The sequence below is a fragment of the Oncorhynchus mykiss genome, chromosome 9, assembly GCF_057628025.1.
Source record: "Oncorhynchus mykiss isolate SJ-2025 chromosome 9, ASM5762802v1, whole genome shotgun sequence".
NCBI lineage: Eukaryota > Metazoa > Chordata > Actinopteri > Salmoniformes > Salmonidae > Oncorhynchus > Oncorhynchus mykiss.
In genome coordinates this window covers 1,246,477-1,262,871 of record NC_143030.1, presented here as the reverse complement: position 1 = coordinate 1,262,871, position 16,395 = coordinate 1,246,477, and the positions used below count along the sequence as shown (strand labels likewise).

The window sequence follows — 16,395 nt, the reverse complement described above, 5'->3', positions numbered from 1 at the left end:
CTGTAGACAGAAGAAAGAGAAGATAAAACATGATGTATTATGGGTACTAGAACATGAAGACAGACTACATCCTCTCTATTCTAACCTCCTCTGTAGACAGTAGATAAAACATGATGTATTATGGGTACTAGAACATGAAGACAGACTACATGAATATAGTAAACACAGAGACAACACTTACCCATCTGTTCAGCCAGGTTTTGAAGTTCATCTAGAGGGAAAGAAATATATTCACTCATCTTGTCACCAAGAAAGAAACAGGAACACAGACAGAGAGGAACACAGATAGACAGAAACATAGACAGAGAGGAACACAGACAGGAACACAGACAGACAGAAACATAGACAGAGAGGAACACAGACAGGAACACAGACAGACAGACAGGAAGGCACATCAGACAAACACACTACTTACAAAGGTAAAGATCTTCCTCATTTGAACCTGAAGATGTTTCCCCTCAGAGCCTGGTTCCTCTCTACCCAGTAGAGGACAGGTCACCCGTCAGAGCCTGGTTACTCTCTACCCAGTACAGTCAGTAGAGGACTGGTCACCCCTCAGAGCCTGGTTCCTTGGTCCTCCCCAGTAGAGGACTAGTCACCCTCAGAGCCTGGTTCCTCTGGTCTACCCAGTACAGCCAGTAGAGGACTGGTCACCCCTCAGAGCCTGGTTCCTCTGGTCTACCCAGTACAGCCAGTAGAGGACTGGTCACCCCTCAGAGCCTGGTTCCTCTGGTCTACCCAGTACAGCCAGTAGAGGACTGGTCACCCCTAAGAGCCTGGTTCCTCTCTACCCAGTACAGTCAGTAGAGGACTGGTCACTCCTCAGAGCCTGGTTCCTCTGGTCTACCCAGTACAGCCAGTAGAGGACTGGTCACCCTTCAGAGCCTGGTTCCTCTCTACCCAGTACAGCCAGTATAGGACTGGTCACCCCTCAGAGCCTGGTTCCTCTGGTCTACCCAGTACAGCCAGTAGAGGACTGGTCAGCCCTCAGAGCCTGGTTCCTCTCTACCCAGTACAGCCAGTAGAGGACTGGTCACCCCTCAGAGTCTGGTTCCTCTCTACCCAGTACAGCCAGTAGAGGACTGGTCACCCCTCAGAGCCTGGTTCCTCTCTTCCCAGTAGAGGACTGGTCACCCATTAAATAACGACTGAATCATGAGATTTATACAGTATAGATTTTTTAAGGAAAGTGTTTTCACTTAAATCACAGAACTTATTGCATGCAGTTGTGAATAACTTTAACACACAACTCACCACTCTGTATTCGGACCTCTGTAGACAGAGAAGATAAAACATGATGTATTATGGGTACTAGAACATGAAGACAGACTACATGAATATCGTAAACAGAGAGACAACACTTACCCATCTGTCTAGACAGGTTTTGAATGAGAACATCTAGGGGGGAGAAATATATTCAATCATCTTGCCACCAAAACAGACAGGAACACAGACAGACAGGAAAACACAGACAAATCAGACAAACATACTACTTACAAAGGTAACGATCTTCCTCATTTGAACCTGAAGATGTTTGTAAAAAACACAGTCAGTTATTAGACATGTTGACACCTTCTAAAACCATGTTATTATCAAACCCTGCTGATACCTCCTCAGAGCCTGGTTCCTCTGGTCTACCCAGTACAGCCAGTAGAGGACTAGTCACCCCTTAGAGCCTGGTTCCTCTGGTCTACCCAGTACAGCCAGTAGAGGACTGGTCACCCCTCAGAGCCTGGTTCCTCTCTACCCAGTAGAGGACTGGTCACCCGTCAGAGCCTGGTTACTCTCTACCCAGTACAGTCAGTAGAGGACTGGTCACCCCTCAGAGCCTGGTTCCTTGGTCCTCCCCAGTAGAGGACTAGTCACCCTCAGAGCCTGGGTCCTCTGGTCTACCCAGTACAGCCAGTGGAGGACTGGTCACCCCTCAGAGCCTGGTTCCTCTGGTCTACCCAGTACAGCCAGTAGAGGACTGGTCACCCCTCAGAGCCTGGTTCCTCTGGTCTACCCAGTACAGCCAGTAGAGGACTGGTCACCCTTCAGAGCCTGGTTCCTCTCTACCCAGTACAGCCAGTAGAGGACTGGTCACCCCTCAGAGCCTGGTTCCTCTGGTCTACCCAGTACAGCCAGTAGAGGACTGGTCACCCCTCAGAGCCTGGTTCCTCTCTACCCAGTAGTCAGTAGAGGACTGGTCACTCCTCAGAGCCTGGTTCCTCTGGTCTACCCAGTACAGCCAGTAGAGGACTGGTCACCCTTCAGAGCCTGGTTCCTCTCTACCCAGTACAGCCAGTAGAGGACTGGTCACCCCTCAGAGCCTGGTTCCTCTGGTCTACCCAGTACAGCCAGTAGAGGACTGGTCACCCCTCAGAGCCTGGTTCCTCTGGTCTACCCAGTACAGCCAGTAGAGGACTGGTCACCCCTCAGAGCCTGGTTCCTCTCTACCCAGTACAGCCAGTAGAGGACTGGTCACCCATTAAATAACGACTGAATCATGAGATTTATACAGTATAGATTTTGTAAGGAAAGTGTTTTCACTTAAATCACAGAACTTATTGCATGCAGTTGTGAATAACTTTAACACACCACTCACCACTCTGTATTCGGACCTCTGTAGACAGAGAAGATAAAACATGATGTATTATGGGTACTAGAACATGAAGACAGACTACATGAATATCGTAAACAGAGAGACAACACTTACCCATCTGTCTAGACAGGTTTTGAATGAGAACATCTAGGGGGGAGAAATATATTCAATCATCTTGCCACCAAAACAGACAGGAACACAGACAGACAGGAAAACACAGACAAATCAGACAAACATACTACTTACAAAGGTAACGATCTTCCTCATTTGAACCTGAAGATGTTTGTAAAAAACACAGTCAGTTATTAGACATGTTGACACCTTCTAAAACCATGTTATTATCAAACCCTGCTGATACCTCCTCAGAGCCTGGTTCCTCTGGTCTACCCAGTACAACCAGTAGAGGACTGGTCACCACTCAGAGCCTGGTTCCTCTCTACCCAGTACAGCCAGTAGAGGACTGGTCACCCCTCAGAGCCTGGTTCCTCTGGTCTACCCAGTACAGCCAGTAGAGGACTGGTCACCCCTCAGAGCCTGGTTCCTCTCTACCCAGTACAGCCAGGAGAGGACTGGTCACCCATTAAATAACGACTGAATCATGAGATTTATACAGTATAGATTTTGTAAGGAAAGTGTTTTCACTTAAATCACAGAACTTATTGCATGCAGTTGTGAATAACTTTAACACACCACTCACCACTCTGTATTCGGACCTCTGTAGACAGAGAAGATAAAACATGATGTATTATGGGTACTAGAACATGAAGACAGACTACATGAATATCGTAAACAGAGAGACAACACTTACCCAGCTGTCTAGACAGGTTTTGAATGAGAACATCTAGGGGGGAGAAATATATTCAATCATCTTGCCACCAAAACAGACAGGAACACAGACAGACAGGAAAACACAGACAAATCAGACAAACATACTACTTACAAAGGTAACGATCTTCCTCATTTGAACCTGAAGATGTTTGTAAAAAACACAGTCAGTTATTAGACATGTTGACACCTTCTAAAACCATGTTATTATCAAACCCTGCTGATACCTCCTCAGAGCCTGGTTCCTCTGGTCTACCCAGTACAACCAGTAGAGGACTGGTCACCACTCAGAGCCTGGTTCCTCTCTACCCAGTACAGCCAGGAGAGGACTGGTCACCCCTCAGAGCCTGGTTCCTCTCTACCCAGTACAGCCAGTAGAGGACTGGTCACCCCTCAGAGCCTGGTTCCTCTGGTCTACCCAGTACAGCCAGGAGAGGACTGGTCACCCCTCAGAGCCTGGTTCCTCTCTACCCAGTACAGCCAGGAGAGGACTGGTCACCCCTCAGAGCCTGGTTCCTCTCTACCCAGTACAGCCAGGAGAGGACTGGTCACCCCTCAGAGCCTGGTTCCTCTGGTCTACCCAGTACAGCCAGTAGAGGACTGGTCACCCCTCAGAGCCTGGTTCCTCTCTACCCAGTACAGCCAGGAGAGGACTGGTCACCCCTCAGAGCCTGGTTCCTCTGGTCTACCCAGTACAGCCAGTAGAGGACTGGTCACCCCTCGGAGCCTGGTTCCTCTGGTCTACCCAGTACAGCCAGTAGAGGACTGATCACCCCTCAGAGCCTGGTTCCTCTCTACCCAGTACAGCAGGTAGAGGACTAGTCACCCCTCAGAGCCTGGTTCCTCTGGTCTACCCAGTACAGCCAGCAGAGGACTGGTCACCACTCAGAGCCTGGTTCCTCTCTACCCAGTACAGCCAGTAGAGGACTGGTCACTCCTCAGAGCCTGGTTCCTCTACCCAGTACAGCCAGTAGAGGACTGGACATCCCTCAGGGCCTGGTTCCTCTGGTCTACCCAGTACAGCCAGTAGAGGACTGGTCACCTCTCAGAGCCTGGTTCCTCTGGTCTACCCAGTACAGCCAGTAGAGGACTAGTCACCCCTCAGAGCCTGGTTCCTCTGGTCTACCCAGTACAGCCAGTAGAGGACTGGTCACCCCTCAGAGCCTGGTTCCTGTCTACCCAGTAGAGGACTGGTCACCCGTCAGAGCCTGGTTACTCTCTACCCAGTACAGTCAGTAGAGGACTGGTCACCCCTCAGAGCCTGGTTCCTCTCTACCCAGTACAGCCAGTAGAGGACTGGTCACCCCTCAGAGCCTGGTTCCTTGGTCCTCCCCAGTAGAGGACTAGTCACCCTCAGAGCCTGGGTCCTCTGGTCTACCCAGTACAGCCAGTAGAGGACTGGTCACCCTTCAGAGCCTGGTTCCTCTCTACCCAGTACAGCCAGTAGAGGACTGGTCACCCCTCAGAGCCTGGTTCCTCTGGTCTACCCAGTACAGCCAGTAGAGGACTGGTCACCCCTCAGAGCCTGGTTCCTCTGGTCTACCCAGTACAGCCAGGAGAGGACTGGTCACCCCTCAGAGCCTGGTTCCTCTCTACCCAGTACAGCCAGGAGAGGACTGGTCACCCCTCAGAGCCTGGTTCCTCTGGTCTACCCAGTACAGCCAGTAGAGGACTGGTCACCCCTCAGAGCCTGGTTCCTATCTACCCAGTACAGTCAGGAGAGGACTGGTCACCCCTCAGAGCCTGGTTCCTCTGGTCTACCCAGTACAGCCAGGAGAGGACTGGTCACCCCTCAGAGCCTGGTTCCTCTGGTCTACCCAGTACAGCCAGGAGAGGACTGGTCACCCCTCAGAACCTGGTTCCTCTCTACCCAGTACAGCCAGTAGAGGACTGGTCACCCCTCACAGCCTGGTTCCTCTCTACCCAGTACAGCCAGTAGAGGACTGGTCACCCCTCACAGCCTGGTTCCTCTGGTCTACCCAGTACAGCCAGTAGAGGACTGGTCACCCCTCAGAGCCTGGTTCCTCTCTACCCAGTACAGCCAGTAGAGGACTGGTCACCCCTCAGAGTCTGGTTCCTCTCTACCCAGTACAGCCAGTAGAGAGGTTCTTACCCAGGTGATAGACTAGATAAGGTTTATATTCCAGTGATATGTAACCAGAGGTAGAGAGGTTCTTACCCAGGTGATAGACTAGATAAGGTTTATATTCCAGTGATATGTAACCAGAGGTAGAGAGGTTCTTACCCAGGTGATAGACTAGATAAGGTTGATATTCCAGTGATATGTAACCAGAGGTAGAGAGGTTCTTACCCAGGTGATAGACAACGTCAGGTTCCAGATCCAGTAGAATCCTGTAAAAGTCTAATTTCACACTCCTTGAGTCGTCTGCTTCTTCTAGGGCCTTGTACAACTGTCTCATCTGGTCCCGTCTGGTCATCTGGTGGATCCTGATGTTACAGTACAACTCCTTATAGAACAGCTCATGAAGGATGGGCATCACCTTGGTAACCTTCTGAATGAGTTGATACTTATGGACGTCCACAAAATTGGCACCTGAAAAGAGATGTAGAGTTATATACTGTAGAATAAGAGGACATTACTAGTCAGGTTAGATGTAGAGTTATATAGTGTAGGACAAGAGGACATTACTAGTCAGGTTAGATGTAGAGGACATTACTAGTCAGGTTAGATATAGAGGACATTACTAGTCAGGTTAGATGTAGAGGACATTACTAGTCAGGTTAGATGTAGTGGACATTACTAGTCAGGTTAGATGTAGAGGACATTACTAGTCAGGTTAGATGTAGAGTTATATACTGTAGAACAAGAGGACATTACTAGTCAGGTTAGATGTAGAGGACATTACTAGTCAGGTTAGATATAGAGGACATTACTAGTCAGGTTAGATGTAGAGGACATTACTAGTCAGGTTAGATGTAGAGGACATTACTAGTCAGGTTAGATGTAGAATTATACTGTAGGACAAGAGGACATTACTAGTCAGGTTAGATGTAGAGTTATATACTGTAGAATAAGAGGACATTACTAGTCAGGTTAGATGTAGAGTTATATAGTGTAGGACAAGAGGACATTACTAGTCAGGTTAGATGTAGAGGACATTACTAGTCAGGTTAGATGTAGAGGACATTACTAGTCAGGTTAGATATAGAGGACATTACTAGTCAGGTTAGATGTAGAGGACATTACTAGTCAGGTTAGATGTAGAGTTATATACTGTAGAAGTAGAGGACATTACTAGTCAGGTTAGATGTAGAGTTATATACTGTAGAACAAGAGGACATTACTAGTCAGGTTAGATGTAGAGGACATTACTAGTCAGGTTAGATGTAGAGGACATTACTAGTCAGGTTAGCTGTAGAGGACATCACTAGTCAGGTTAGATGTAGAGGACATTACTAGTCAGGTTAGATGTAGAGGACATTACTAGTCAGGTTAGATGTAGAGGACATTACTAGTCAGGTTAGATGTAGAGGACATTACTAGTCAGGTTAGATATAGAGGACATTACTAGTCAGGTTAGATGTAGAGGACATTACTAGTCAGGTTAGATATAGAGGACATTACTAGTCAGGTTAGATGTAGAGGACATTACTAGTCAGGTTAGATGTAGAGTTATATACTGTAGAACAAGAGGACATTACTAGTCAGGTTAGATGTAGAGGACATTACTAGTCAGGTTAGAAGTAGAGGACATTACTAGTCAGGTTAGATGTAGAGGACATTACTAGTCAGGTTAGATGTAGAGGGCATTACTAGTCAGGTTAGATATAGAGGACATTACTAGTCAGGTTAGATGTAGAGTTATATACTGTAGAACAAGAGGACATTACTAGTCAGGTTAGATGTAGAGGACATTACTAGTCAGGTTAGAAGTAGAGGACATTACTAGTCAGGTTAGATGTAGAGGACATTACTAGTCAGGTTAGATGTAGAGGGCATTACTAGTCAGGTTAGATATAGAGGACATTACTAGTCAGGTTAGATGTAGAGTTATATACTGTAGAACAAGAGGACATTACTAGTCAGGTTAGATGTAGAGGACATTACTAGTCAGGTTAGATGTAGTGGACATTACTAGTCAGGTTAGATGTAGAGGACATTACTAGTCAGGTTAGATGTAGAGGACATTACTAGTCAGGTTAGAAGTAGAGGACATTACTAGTCAGGTTAGATGTAGAGGACATTACTAGTCAGGTTAGATGTAGAGGACATTACTAGTCAGGTTAGATGTAGAGTTATATACTGTAGAACAAGAGGACATTACTAGTCAGGTTAGATGTAGAGGACATTACTAGTCAGGTTAGATGTAGAGTTATATACTGTAGGACAAGAGGACATTACTAGTCAGGTTAGATGTAGAGGACATTACTAGTCAGGTTAGGTGTAGAGGACATTACTAGTCAGGTTAGATGTAGAGTTATATACTGTAGAACTAGAGGACATTACTAGTCAGGTTAGATGTAGAGTTATATACTGTAGAACAAGAGGAAATTACTAGTCAGGTTAGATGTAGAGGACATTACTAGTCAGGTTAGATGTAGAGGACATTACTAGTCAGGTTAGATGTAGAGTTATATACTGTAGAACAAGAGGACATTACTAGTCAGGTTAGACAGTGATTTCATTTTTTTCAGTAAAATATATACCTATGTTTTGAATTTGAAAAAATCATATTTTATTTTTCCAATTAAGAAGGGTTCGGTGAATGCGCATATGAAACTGGTGGGGTTCAGTACCTCCAACAAGGTTAAGAACCACTGGTTTAAACACTGTTTCCCACGCTTGTTCAATGAACCATAAACAATTAATGAACATTCACCTGTGGAACGGTGCATGTTCGGACACTAACAGCTTACAGAAGGTAGGCAATTAAGGTCACAGTTATGAAATCTTAGGACACAAAAGAGACCTTTCTACTGACTTTGAAAAACACCAAAATAAAGATACTCAGGGTCCAGAGAGGTTCTTACCCAGGTGATAGACTAGATAAGGTTGATATTCCAGTGATATGTAACCAGAGGTAGAGAGGTTCTTACCCAGGTGATAGACTAGATAAGGTTTATATTCCAGTGATATGTAACCAGAGGTAGAGAGGTTCTTACCCAGGTGATAGACAACGTCAGGTTCCAGATCCAGTAGAATCCTGTAAAAGTCTGATTTCACCTGGTTCCCTCCTGAGTCCTCTCTTGAATTGAGAGCCTGGTACAACCGTCTCATCTGGTCCTGTCTGGTCCTGGCAGCATGGATCTCAGAGTACCTCTCAGAACGGATCAAGTAAAATGCCATGGGAATCACCATGGTAACCCTCTGACTGAGGTGAACACTGTGAATGTCCACAAACTGGGCATCACCTAGACAGGAAAGAAAACAGATGTAGAGTTATATACTGTAGAACAAGAGGACATTACTAGTCAGGTTAGATGTAGAGTTATATACTGTAGAACAAGAGGACATTACTAGTCAGGTTAGATGTAGAGGACATTACTAGTCAGGTTAGATGTAGAGGACATTACTAGTCAGGTTAGATGTAGAGTTATATACTGTAGAACAAGAGGACATTACTAGTCAGGTTAGATGTAGAGGACATTACTAGTCAGGTTAGATGTAGAGGACATTACTAGTCAGGTTAGATGTAGAGGACATTACTAGTCAGGTTAGATGTAGAGGACATTACTAGTCAGGTTAGATGTAGAGGACATTACTAGTCAGGTTAGATGTAGAGGACATTACTAGTCAGGTTAGAAAAGAGACTACTTCATGTCCCTTATCAATTTGAAGTCCTTCACTGTAGACAGGAAACACATGAATATTCAGTCTGTGATTAACAGTTGACCCATCAGTATTATAGTAATAATCATAATCTCGACATGTGAAACTCTAACAAGACAACAGGTGACTTACCTTGTTCCTCCAGTAGTTTTCTAATCTTCTTCTCTGTAGACAAAAGAAAACAAATGTATAAATCATTACAATAATAAGCATTAAAAGCCTGGATGCTCCTCGAGCCGATTCCTAATTAATTCCTCTAATAACCAAAATCTTCAAGACTTCCATAGCAGTGTCCGTGCTATTTGGCTGTTCAGAATCGGCAAATTAAAGCCTGGTTAAACTCACCTTCAGTATGTTTAAAATCTCTGACTGAGGGACTCTTAATGATGAGACAACAAGGTCCAGTCAGACATCAAAGGACCAGTCAGAGATCAAGGACCAGTCAGACATCAAAGGACCAGTCAGACATCAAGGACCAGTCAGACATCAAAGGACCAGTCAGAGATCAAGGACCAGTCAGAGATCAAGGACCAGTCAGAGATCAAGGACCAGTCAGACATCAAGGACCAGTCAGAGATCAAGGACCAATCAGAGATCAAGGTTAAACTCACCTGTATGTTTTCTCCACATGTAGACACCAGCTGGAGCTGCAAGAAGAACTATAACAGCTGCTGCTATTAGACCAACAATCAACCCTACTTGTGATTTAGGAAACACGTCATCTGAAACAGAGAAGCCATGTCAAACCATTACAACACTACATATATACTGTACAGGAAGTAAAGCATCATTTATACATACTACTGAACAGACCAATAAGGTCATCCTTTAGGAAACCGTCCTCCACTGACTAGTCTAACTAACTAGAGGTCTCAGGTATTTGGGTTAACCAATGAAGACCTCACCTGGGACATGAATCTCTGTCTCCTTCAGGTGATTGATCTCCGTCTGGTGAACTCTACAGGTGAACCTGTTGGTGTCAGTCTTGTCCACGGTGACATGTTGTCTCACAGTGTAGTGGCCCTCTGAGTCTCTGTGTCTCTCTGGAGGTCCATCAGCAGGGAGGATGGTTCCAGAACTGTCCAGCCACTCCATCTCAGGTTCAGGAAACCAGCCTCCAGACTCACACTTCAGGACCACCCCCCAGCCTTTAGTTCCATCAATAGAGATCACTGGCTGAGATACAGCACCTACACAGATACAAGATAAAACAGAGATCACTGGCTGAGATACAGCACCTACAGATACAAGATAAAACAGAGATCACTGGCTGAGATACAGCACCTACAGATACAAGATACTAAAAGAGTATTAACAGAAAGATGAACAGAACCCTGCAGCACTCCAGTATTAACAGAACCCTGCAGCACCCCAGTATTAACAGAACCCTGCAGCACTCCAGTATTAACAGAACCCTGCAGCACTCCAGTATTAACAGAACCCTGCAGCACTCCAGTATTAACAGAACCCTGCAGCACTCCAATATTAACAGAACCCTGCAGCACTCCAGTATTAACAGAACCCTACAGCACTCCAGTATTAACAGAACCCTGCAGCACTCCAGAATTAACAGAAAGATGGTCAGAAGTCAAGCCATCAACCTACATGAAATAAAAAAGTAAATACATTAAAGAGATAATTATTAAACCAGCAACAACTTTACTTTAAAGACCTGTTTGACTCTGCATCAATTATTCCATGTGTCAAAAGACTTGGACAACAGTAGGAATATTGGGACACAGTAGTGAGTCAACAGTAGGAATATTGGGACACAGAAGTGAGTCAACAGTAGGTAGTAGGAATATTGGGACACAGCAGTGAGTCAACAGTAGGAATATTGGGACACAGCAGTGAGTCAACAGTAGGTAGCAGGAATATTGGGACACAGCAGTGAGTCAACAGCAGGTAGTAGGAATATTGGGACACAGCAGTGAGTCAACAGCAGGTAGTAGGAATATTGGGACACAGACAGTGAGTCAACAGTAGGAATATTGGGACACAGACAGTGTGACAGTGTGGGAGGTTTGGATGTGTGAGGAGTGTGTTGTAAAGGCTGTGTGCTGAACAGCTGAATACATGATGAGGGAGGAAGACCAGCTGAATACATGATGAGGGAGGAAGACCAGCTGAATACATGATCTATAACAGAGGAAGGAATGATGAGGGAGGAAGACCAGCTGAATACATGATCTATAACAGAGGAAGTAATGATGAGGGAGGAAGACCAGCTGAATACATGATGAGGGAGGAAGACCAGCTGAAAACATGATGAGGGAGGAAGACCAGCTGAATACATGACGAGGGAGGAAGACCAGCTGAATACATGATGAGGGAGGAAGACCAGCTGAATACATGATGAGGGAGGAAGACCAGCTGAATACATGATGAGCGAGGAAGACTAGCTGAATACATGATGAGGGAGGAAGACTAGCTGAATACATGATGAGGGAGGAAGACCAGCTGAATACATGATCTATAACAGAGGAAGGACTGATGAGGGAGGAAGACCAGCTGAATACATGATGAGGGAGGAAGACTAGCTGAATACATGATGAGGGAGGAAGACCAGCTGAATACATGATCTATAACAGAGGAAGGAATGATGAGGGAGGAAGACCAGCTGAATACATGATGAGGGAGGAAGACCAGCTGAATACATGATGAGGGAGGAAGACCAGCTGAATGCATGATGAGGGAGGAAGACCAGCTGAATGCATGATGAGGGAGGAAGACCAGCTGAATACATGATGAGGGAGGAAGACCAGCTGAATACATGATGAGGGAGGAAGACCAGCTGAATACATGATGAGGGAGGAAGACCAGCTGAATACATGATATATAACAGAGGAAGGAATGATGAAGGAGGAAGACCAGCTGAATACATGATCTCTAACAGAGGAAGGAATGATGAGGGAGGAAGACCAGCTGAATACATGATCTATAACAGAGGAAGGAATGATGAGGGAGGAAGACCAGCTGAATACATGATGAGGGAGGAAGACCAGCTGAATACATGATCTATAACAGAGGAAGGAATGATGAGGGAGGAAGACCAGCTGAATACATGACCTATAACAGAGGAAGGAATGATGAGGGAGGAAGACCAGCTGAATACATGATGAGGGAGGAAGACCAGCTGAATACATGATCTATAACAGAGGAAGGAATGATGAGAGAGGAAGACCAGCTGAATACATGACCTATAACAGAGGAAGGAATGATGAGGGAGGAAGACCAGCTGAATACATGACCTATAACAGAGGAAGGAATGATGAGGGAGGAAGACAAGCTGAATACATGATGAGGGAGGAAGACCAGCTGAATACATGATCTATAACAGAGGAAGGAATGATGAGGGAGGAAGACCAGCTGAATACATGACCTATAACAGAGGAAGGAATGATGAGGGAGGAAGACCAGCTGAATACAGGATGAGGGAGGAAGACCAGCTGAAAACATGATGAGGGAGGAAGACCAGCTGAATACATGACGAGGGAGGAAGACCAGCTGAATACATGATGAGGGAGGAAGACCAGCTGAATACATGATGAGGGAGGAAGACTAGCTGAATACATGATGAGGGAGGAAGACCAGCTGAATACATGATCTATAACAGAGGAAGGAATGATGAGGGAGGAAGACCAGCTGAATACATGATCTACAACAGAGGAAGGAATGATGAGGGAGGAAGACCAGCTGAATACAGGATGAGGGAGGAAGACCAGCTGAATACATGATCTATAACAGAGGAAGGAATGATGAGGGAGGAAGACCAGCTGAATACATGATGAGGGAGGAAGACTAGCTGAATACATGATCTATAACAGAGGAAGGAATGATGAGGGAGGAAGACCAGCTGAATACATGACCTATAACAGAGGAAGGAATGATGAGGGAGGAAGACCAGCTAAATACATGACCTATAACAGAGGAAGGAATGATGAGGGAGGAAGACAAGCTGAATACATGATGAGGGAGGAAGACCAGCTGAATACATGATCTATAACAGAGGAAGGAATGATGAGGGAGGAAGACCAGCTGAATACATGACCTATAACAGAGGAAGGAATGATGAGGGAGGAAGACCAGCTGAATACAGGATGAGGGAGGAAGACCAGCTGAATACATGATCTATAACAGAGGAAGGAATGATGAGGGAGGAAGACCAGCTGAATACATGATGAGGGAGGAAGACTAGCTGAATACATGATCTATAACAGAGGAAGGAATGATGAGGGAGGAAGACCAGCTGAATACATGACCTATAACAGAGGAAGGAATGATGAGGGAGGAAGACCAGCTAAATACATGACCTATAACAGAGGAAGGAATGATGAGGGAGGAAGACAAGCTGAATACATGATGAGGGAGGAAGACCAGCTGAATATATGATCTATAACAGAGGAAGGAATGATGAGGGAGGAAGACCAGCTGAATACATGACCTATAACAGAGGAAGGAATGATGAGGGAGGAAGACCAGCTAAATACATGACCTATAACAGAGGAAGGAATGATGAGGGAGGAAGACAAGCTGAATACATGATGAGGGAGGAAGACCAGCTGAATACATGATCTATAACAGAGGAAGGAATGATGAGGGAGGAAGACCAGCTGAATACATGACCTATAACAGAGGAAGGAATGATGAGGGAGGAAGACCAGCTGAATACAGGATGAGGGAGGAAGACCAGCTGAATACATGATCTATAACAGAGGAAGGAATGATGAGGGAGGAAGACCAGCTGAATACATGATGAGGGAGGAAGACTAGCTGAATACATGATCTATAACAGAGGAAGGAATGATGAGGGAGGAAGACCAGCTGAATACATGACCTATAACAGAGGAAGGAATGATGAGGGAGGAAGACCAGCTAAATACATGACCTATAACAGAGGAAGGAATGATGAGGGAGGAAGACAAGCTGAATACATGATGAGGGAGGAAGACCAGCTGAATACATGATCTATAACAGAGGAAGGAATGATGAGGGAGGAAGACCAGCTGAATACATGACCTATAACAGAGGAAGGAATGATGAGGGAGGAAGACCAGCTGAATACATGACCTATAACAGAGGAAGGAATGATGAGGGAGGAAGACCAGCTGAATACATGACCTATAACAGAGGAAGAAATGATGATATGTCGATAGTGGACAACCTTGTTTTACTCCTCTAGATAGTTTTAAACTTTCTAAGATGTAGCCATTATTTACTATTTTACACCTAGTGTTACTATACATAACTTTAACCCATTTTATAAGAGATTCCCCAAAATGGAAATATTCCAAGCATTTAAATATAAACTCCAGTTGTACTTTATCAAAAGCTTTTTCAAAATCAGCTATGAAACCAGGCCTGGTGTCCCCGATATTTCATAGTGTTCTATTGTTTCCAGTACTTGTCTTACATTATCTCCAATGTATCGTGAAAAACCTGCATGATTAGGATGAAAAATATCTGACAATACTTTTTAAATTTTATGTGCCAAGCATTTTGCATCACAACACTGAAGTGTAAGAGGCCTCCAATTTTTTAAATGGACTGGATCTTTATATTTACCACTTGTATCTTGTTTCAGTAATAATGAAATCAGACCTTGTTGCGTGTCTGATAATCTACCATTTACATAGGAGTGGTTAAAACACTTTCTAAACTTTTGGTGCCAGAGAAAGTAGTCAAGATGATTAAGCCTCTGCCATGTATATCCAGTAGGGTATTTAAGTCTCCATATATCCACTAATTCTAATATATCCATGACATTCATGATTTCCTTAAGTGTCTGAGGGTGATAGTTTGTAGTGTGATTTCCTTTCCGGTCCATAGAGCTATTTAAGACCTTATTAAAATCTCCCACCATAATAATAGAGTCTAGTGTTGCTTGTAGAGATTGCTTGTAGAGATGATAAATTCTGATATATATTTTCAAAGAAGCTCATCATTATTCGGACCGTATAGGTTAATAAGCCATATCTATGGTCCAATAACATATTTAAAATCATCCATCTACCTTGATGATCTGTTTGGATGATTTGCACATTTGGATCAAAATTACTGTAAATTAAAAACAACACTAACTACTAGGCTACCCTGCCGCCCCTCCACTCTAACCACTAGGCTACCCTGCCGCCTCTACACTCTAACCACTAGGCTACCCTGCCGCCCCTCCACTCTAACCACTAGGCTACCCTGTCGCCCCATCATGGGGGACCTTATGGTTACTAGTCCAATGCTCTAACCACTAGGCTACCCTGTCGCCCCATCATGGGGGACCTTATGGTTACTAGTCCAATGCTCTAACCACTAGGCTACCCTGTCGCCCCATCATGGGGGACCTTATGGTTACTAGTCCAATGCTCTAACCACTAGGCTACCCACCCCACCATCAACCCTTTTGAACGTCTTTGCCCATGGGAGAAATATATCCCCCCCCCAGTCCTTTTTCCACAACTTCATCTAAAATTGTTGAATGAGTTTCCTGTAAACAATAGATATTATATTCCTTCTCTTTTAGCCAGGTAAATACTGATCGTCTTTTCTAATTATCTGCTAGGCCATTACAATCATACCTGGCTATACTTATTTCACCACTTACCATAATGAGACACAACTTTCAATTCTATTTATCAAAATATATGTTTGTAAACGTACCATTAAAAAGTAACATGATGATTGAGTGTCTATATGGCTGTACCATGATCTTTGCCTTTCTACTAAGTAAACCTCCAATTGGTCCCTACTATTCCACCCGCTAAAAGCCCTCCTCATCCCAATGCCTGGCAGACCACCCTCGACCCCCCGGATCCCATAGCCCTGAACAATCCTGATCTGGGATCAATCCTTCGAAAAGAGCACGGAGTGCCATTTACACAACAGAAGTAGATCAATTCCATCATCCTCACCTCGATTATATGTAGCCATCACAAAAAACACTGCTCAAAAAAATAAAGGGAACATTTAAACAACACAATGTAACTCCAAGTCAATCACACTTCTGTGAAATCAAACTGTCCACTTAGGAAGCAACACTGATTGACAATAAATGTCACATGCTGGAATAGACAACAGGTGGGAATTATAGGCAATTAACAAGACCCCCAATAAAGGAGTGGTTCTGCAGGTGGTGACCACAGACCACTTCTCAGTTCCTATGCTTCCTGGTTGATGTTTTGGTCACTTTTGAATGCTGGCG

General features: G+C 44.7%; 1 protein-coding gene and 1 long non-coding RNA gene across 14 annotated transcripts in view; one reads left to right on the top strand and one right to left on the bottom strand.

Annotated features, from left to right (window-relative positions):
* Window positions 1-16,395, bottom strand: part of LOC110535267 (butyrophilin subfamily 1 member A1) — a 142,036-nt gene that overhangs the window by 118,813 nt on the left and 6,828 nt on the right. The window contains exons 3-18 of one of the 13 annotated variants that reach the window (XM_090183237.1): window positions 10,106-10,390; window positions 9,812-9,922; window positions 9,333-9,365; window positions 8,534-8,782; window positions 5,721-5,963; window positions 3,525-3,551; window positions 3,393-3,425; window positions 3,282-3,299; window positions 2,831-2,857; window positions 2,699-2,731; window positions 2,588-2,605; window positions 1,498-1,524; window positions 1,366-1,398; window positions 1,255-1,272; window positions 416-442; window positions 182-211 (exon numbers count right to left, since the gene is read on the bottom strand). In XM_090183237.1, the coding sequence (XP_090039363.1) occupies window positions 182-211; window positions 416-442; window positions 1,255-1,272; window positions 1,366-1,398; window positions 1,498-1,524; window positions 2,588-2,605; window positions 2,699-2,731; window positions 2,831-2,857; window positions 3,282-3,299; window positions 3,393-3,425; window positions 3,525-3,551; window positions 5,721-5,963; window positions 8,534-8,782; window positions 9,333-9,365; window positions 9,812-9,922; window positions 10,106-10,390 (1,212 nt within the window). The remainder of the gene's footprint in view (window positions 1-181; window positions 212-415; window positions 443-1,254; window positions 1,273-1,365; window positions 1,399-1,497; window positions 1,525-2,587; window positions 2,606-2,698; window positions 2,732-2,830; window positions 2,858-3,281; window positions 3,300-3,392; window positions 3,426-3,524; window positions 3,552-5,720; window positions 5,964-8,533; window positions 8,783-9,332; window positions 9,366-9,811; window positions 9,923-10,105; window positions 10,391-16,395) is intronic. The other 12 variants (XM_036987011.2, XM_090183239.1, XM_090183240.1 and 9 more) reach the window with 12 other exon arrangements.
* On the top strand, window positions 6,932-8,039 carry LOC149980694 (uncharacterized). The gene is made up of 3 exons (XR_016482996.1): window positions 6,932-7,408; window positions 7,780-7,835; window positions 7,934-8,039. It is a non-coding gene; the product is annotated as an uncharacterized LOC149980694 (long non-coding RNA).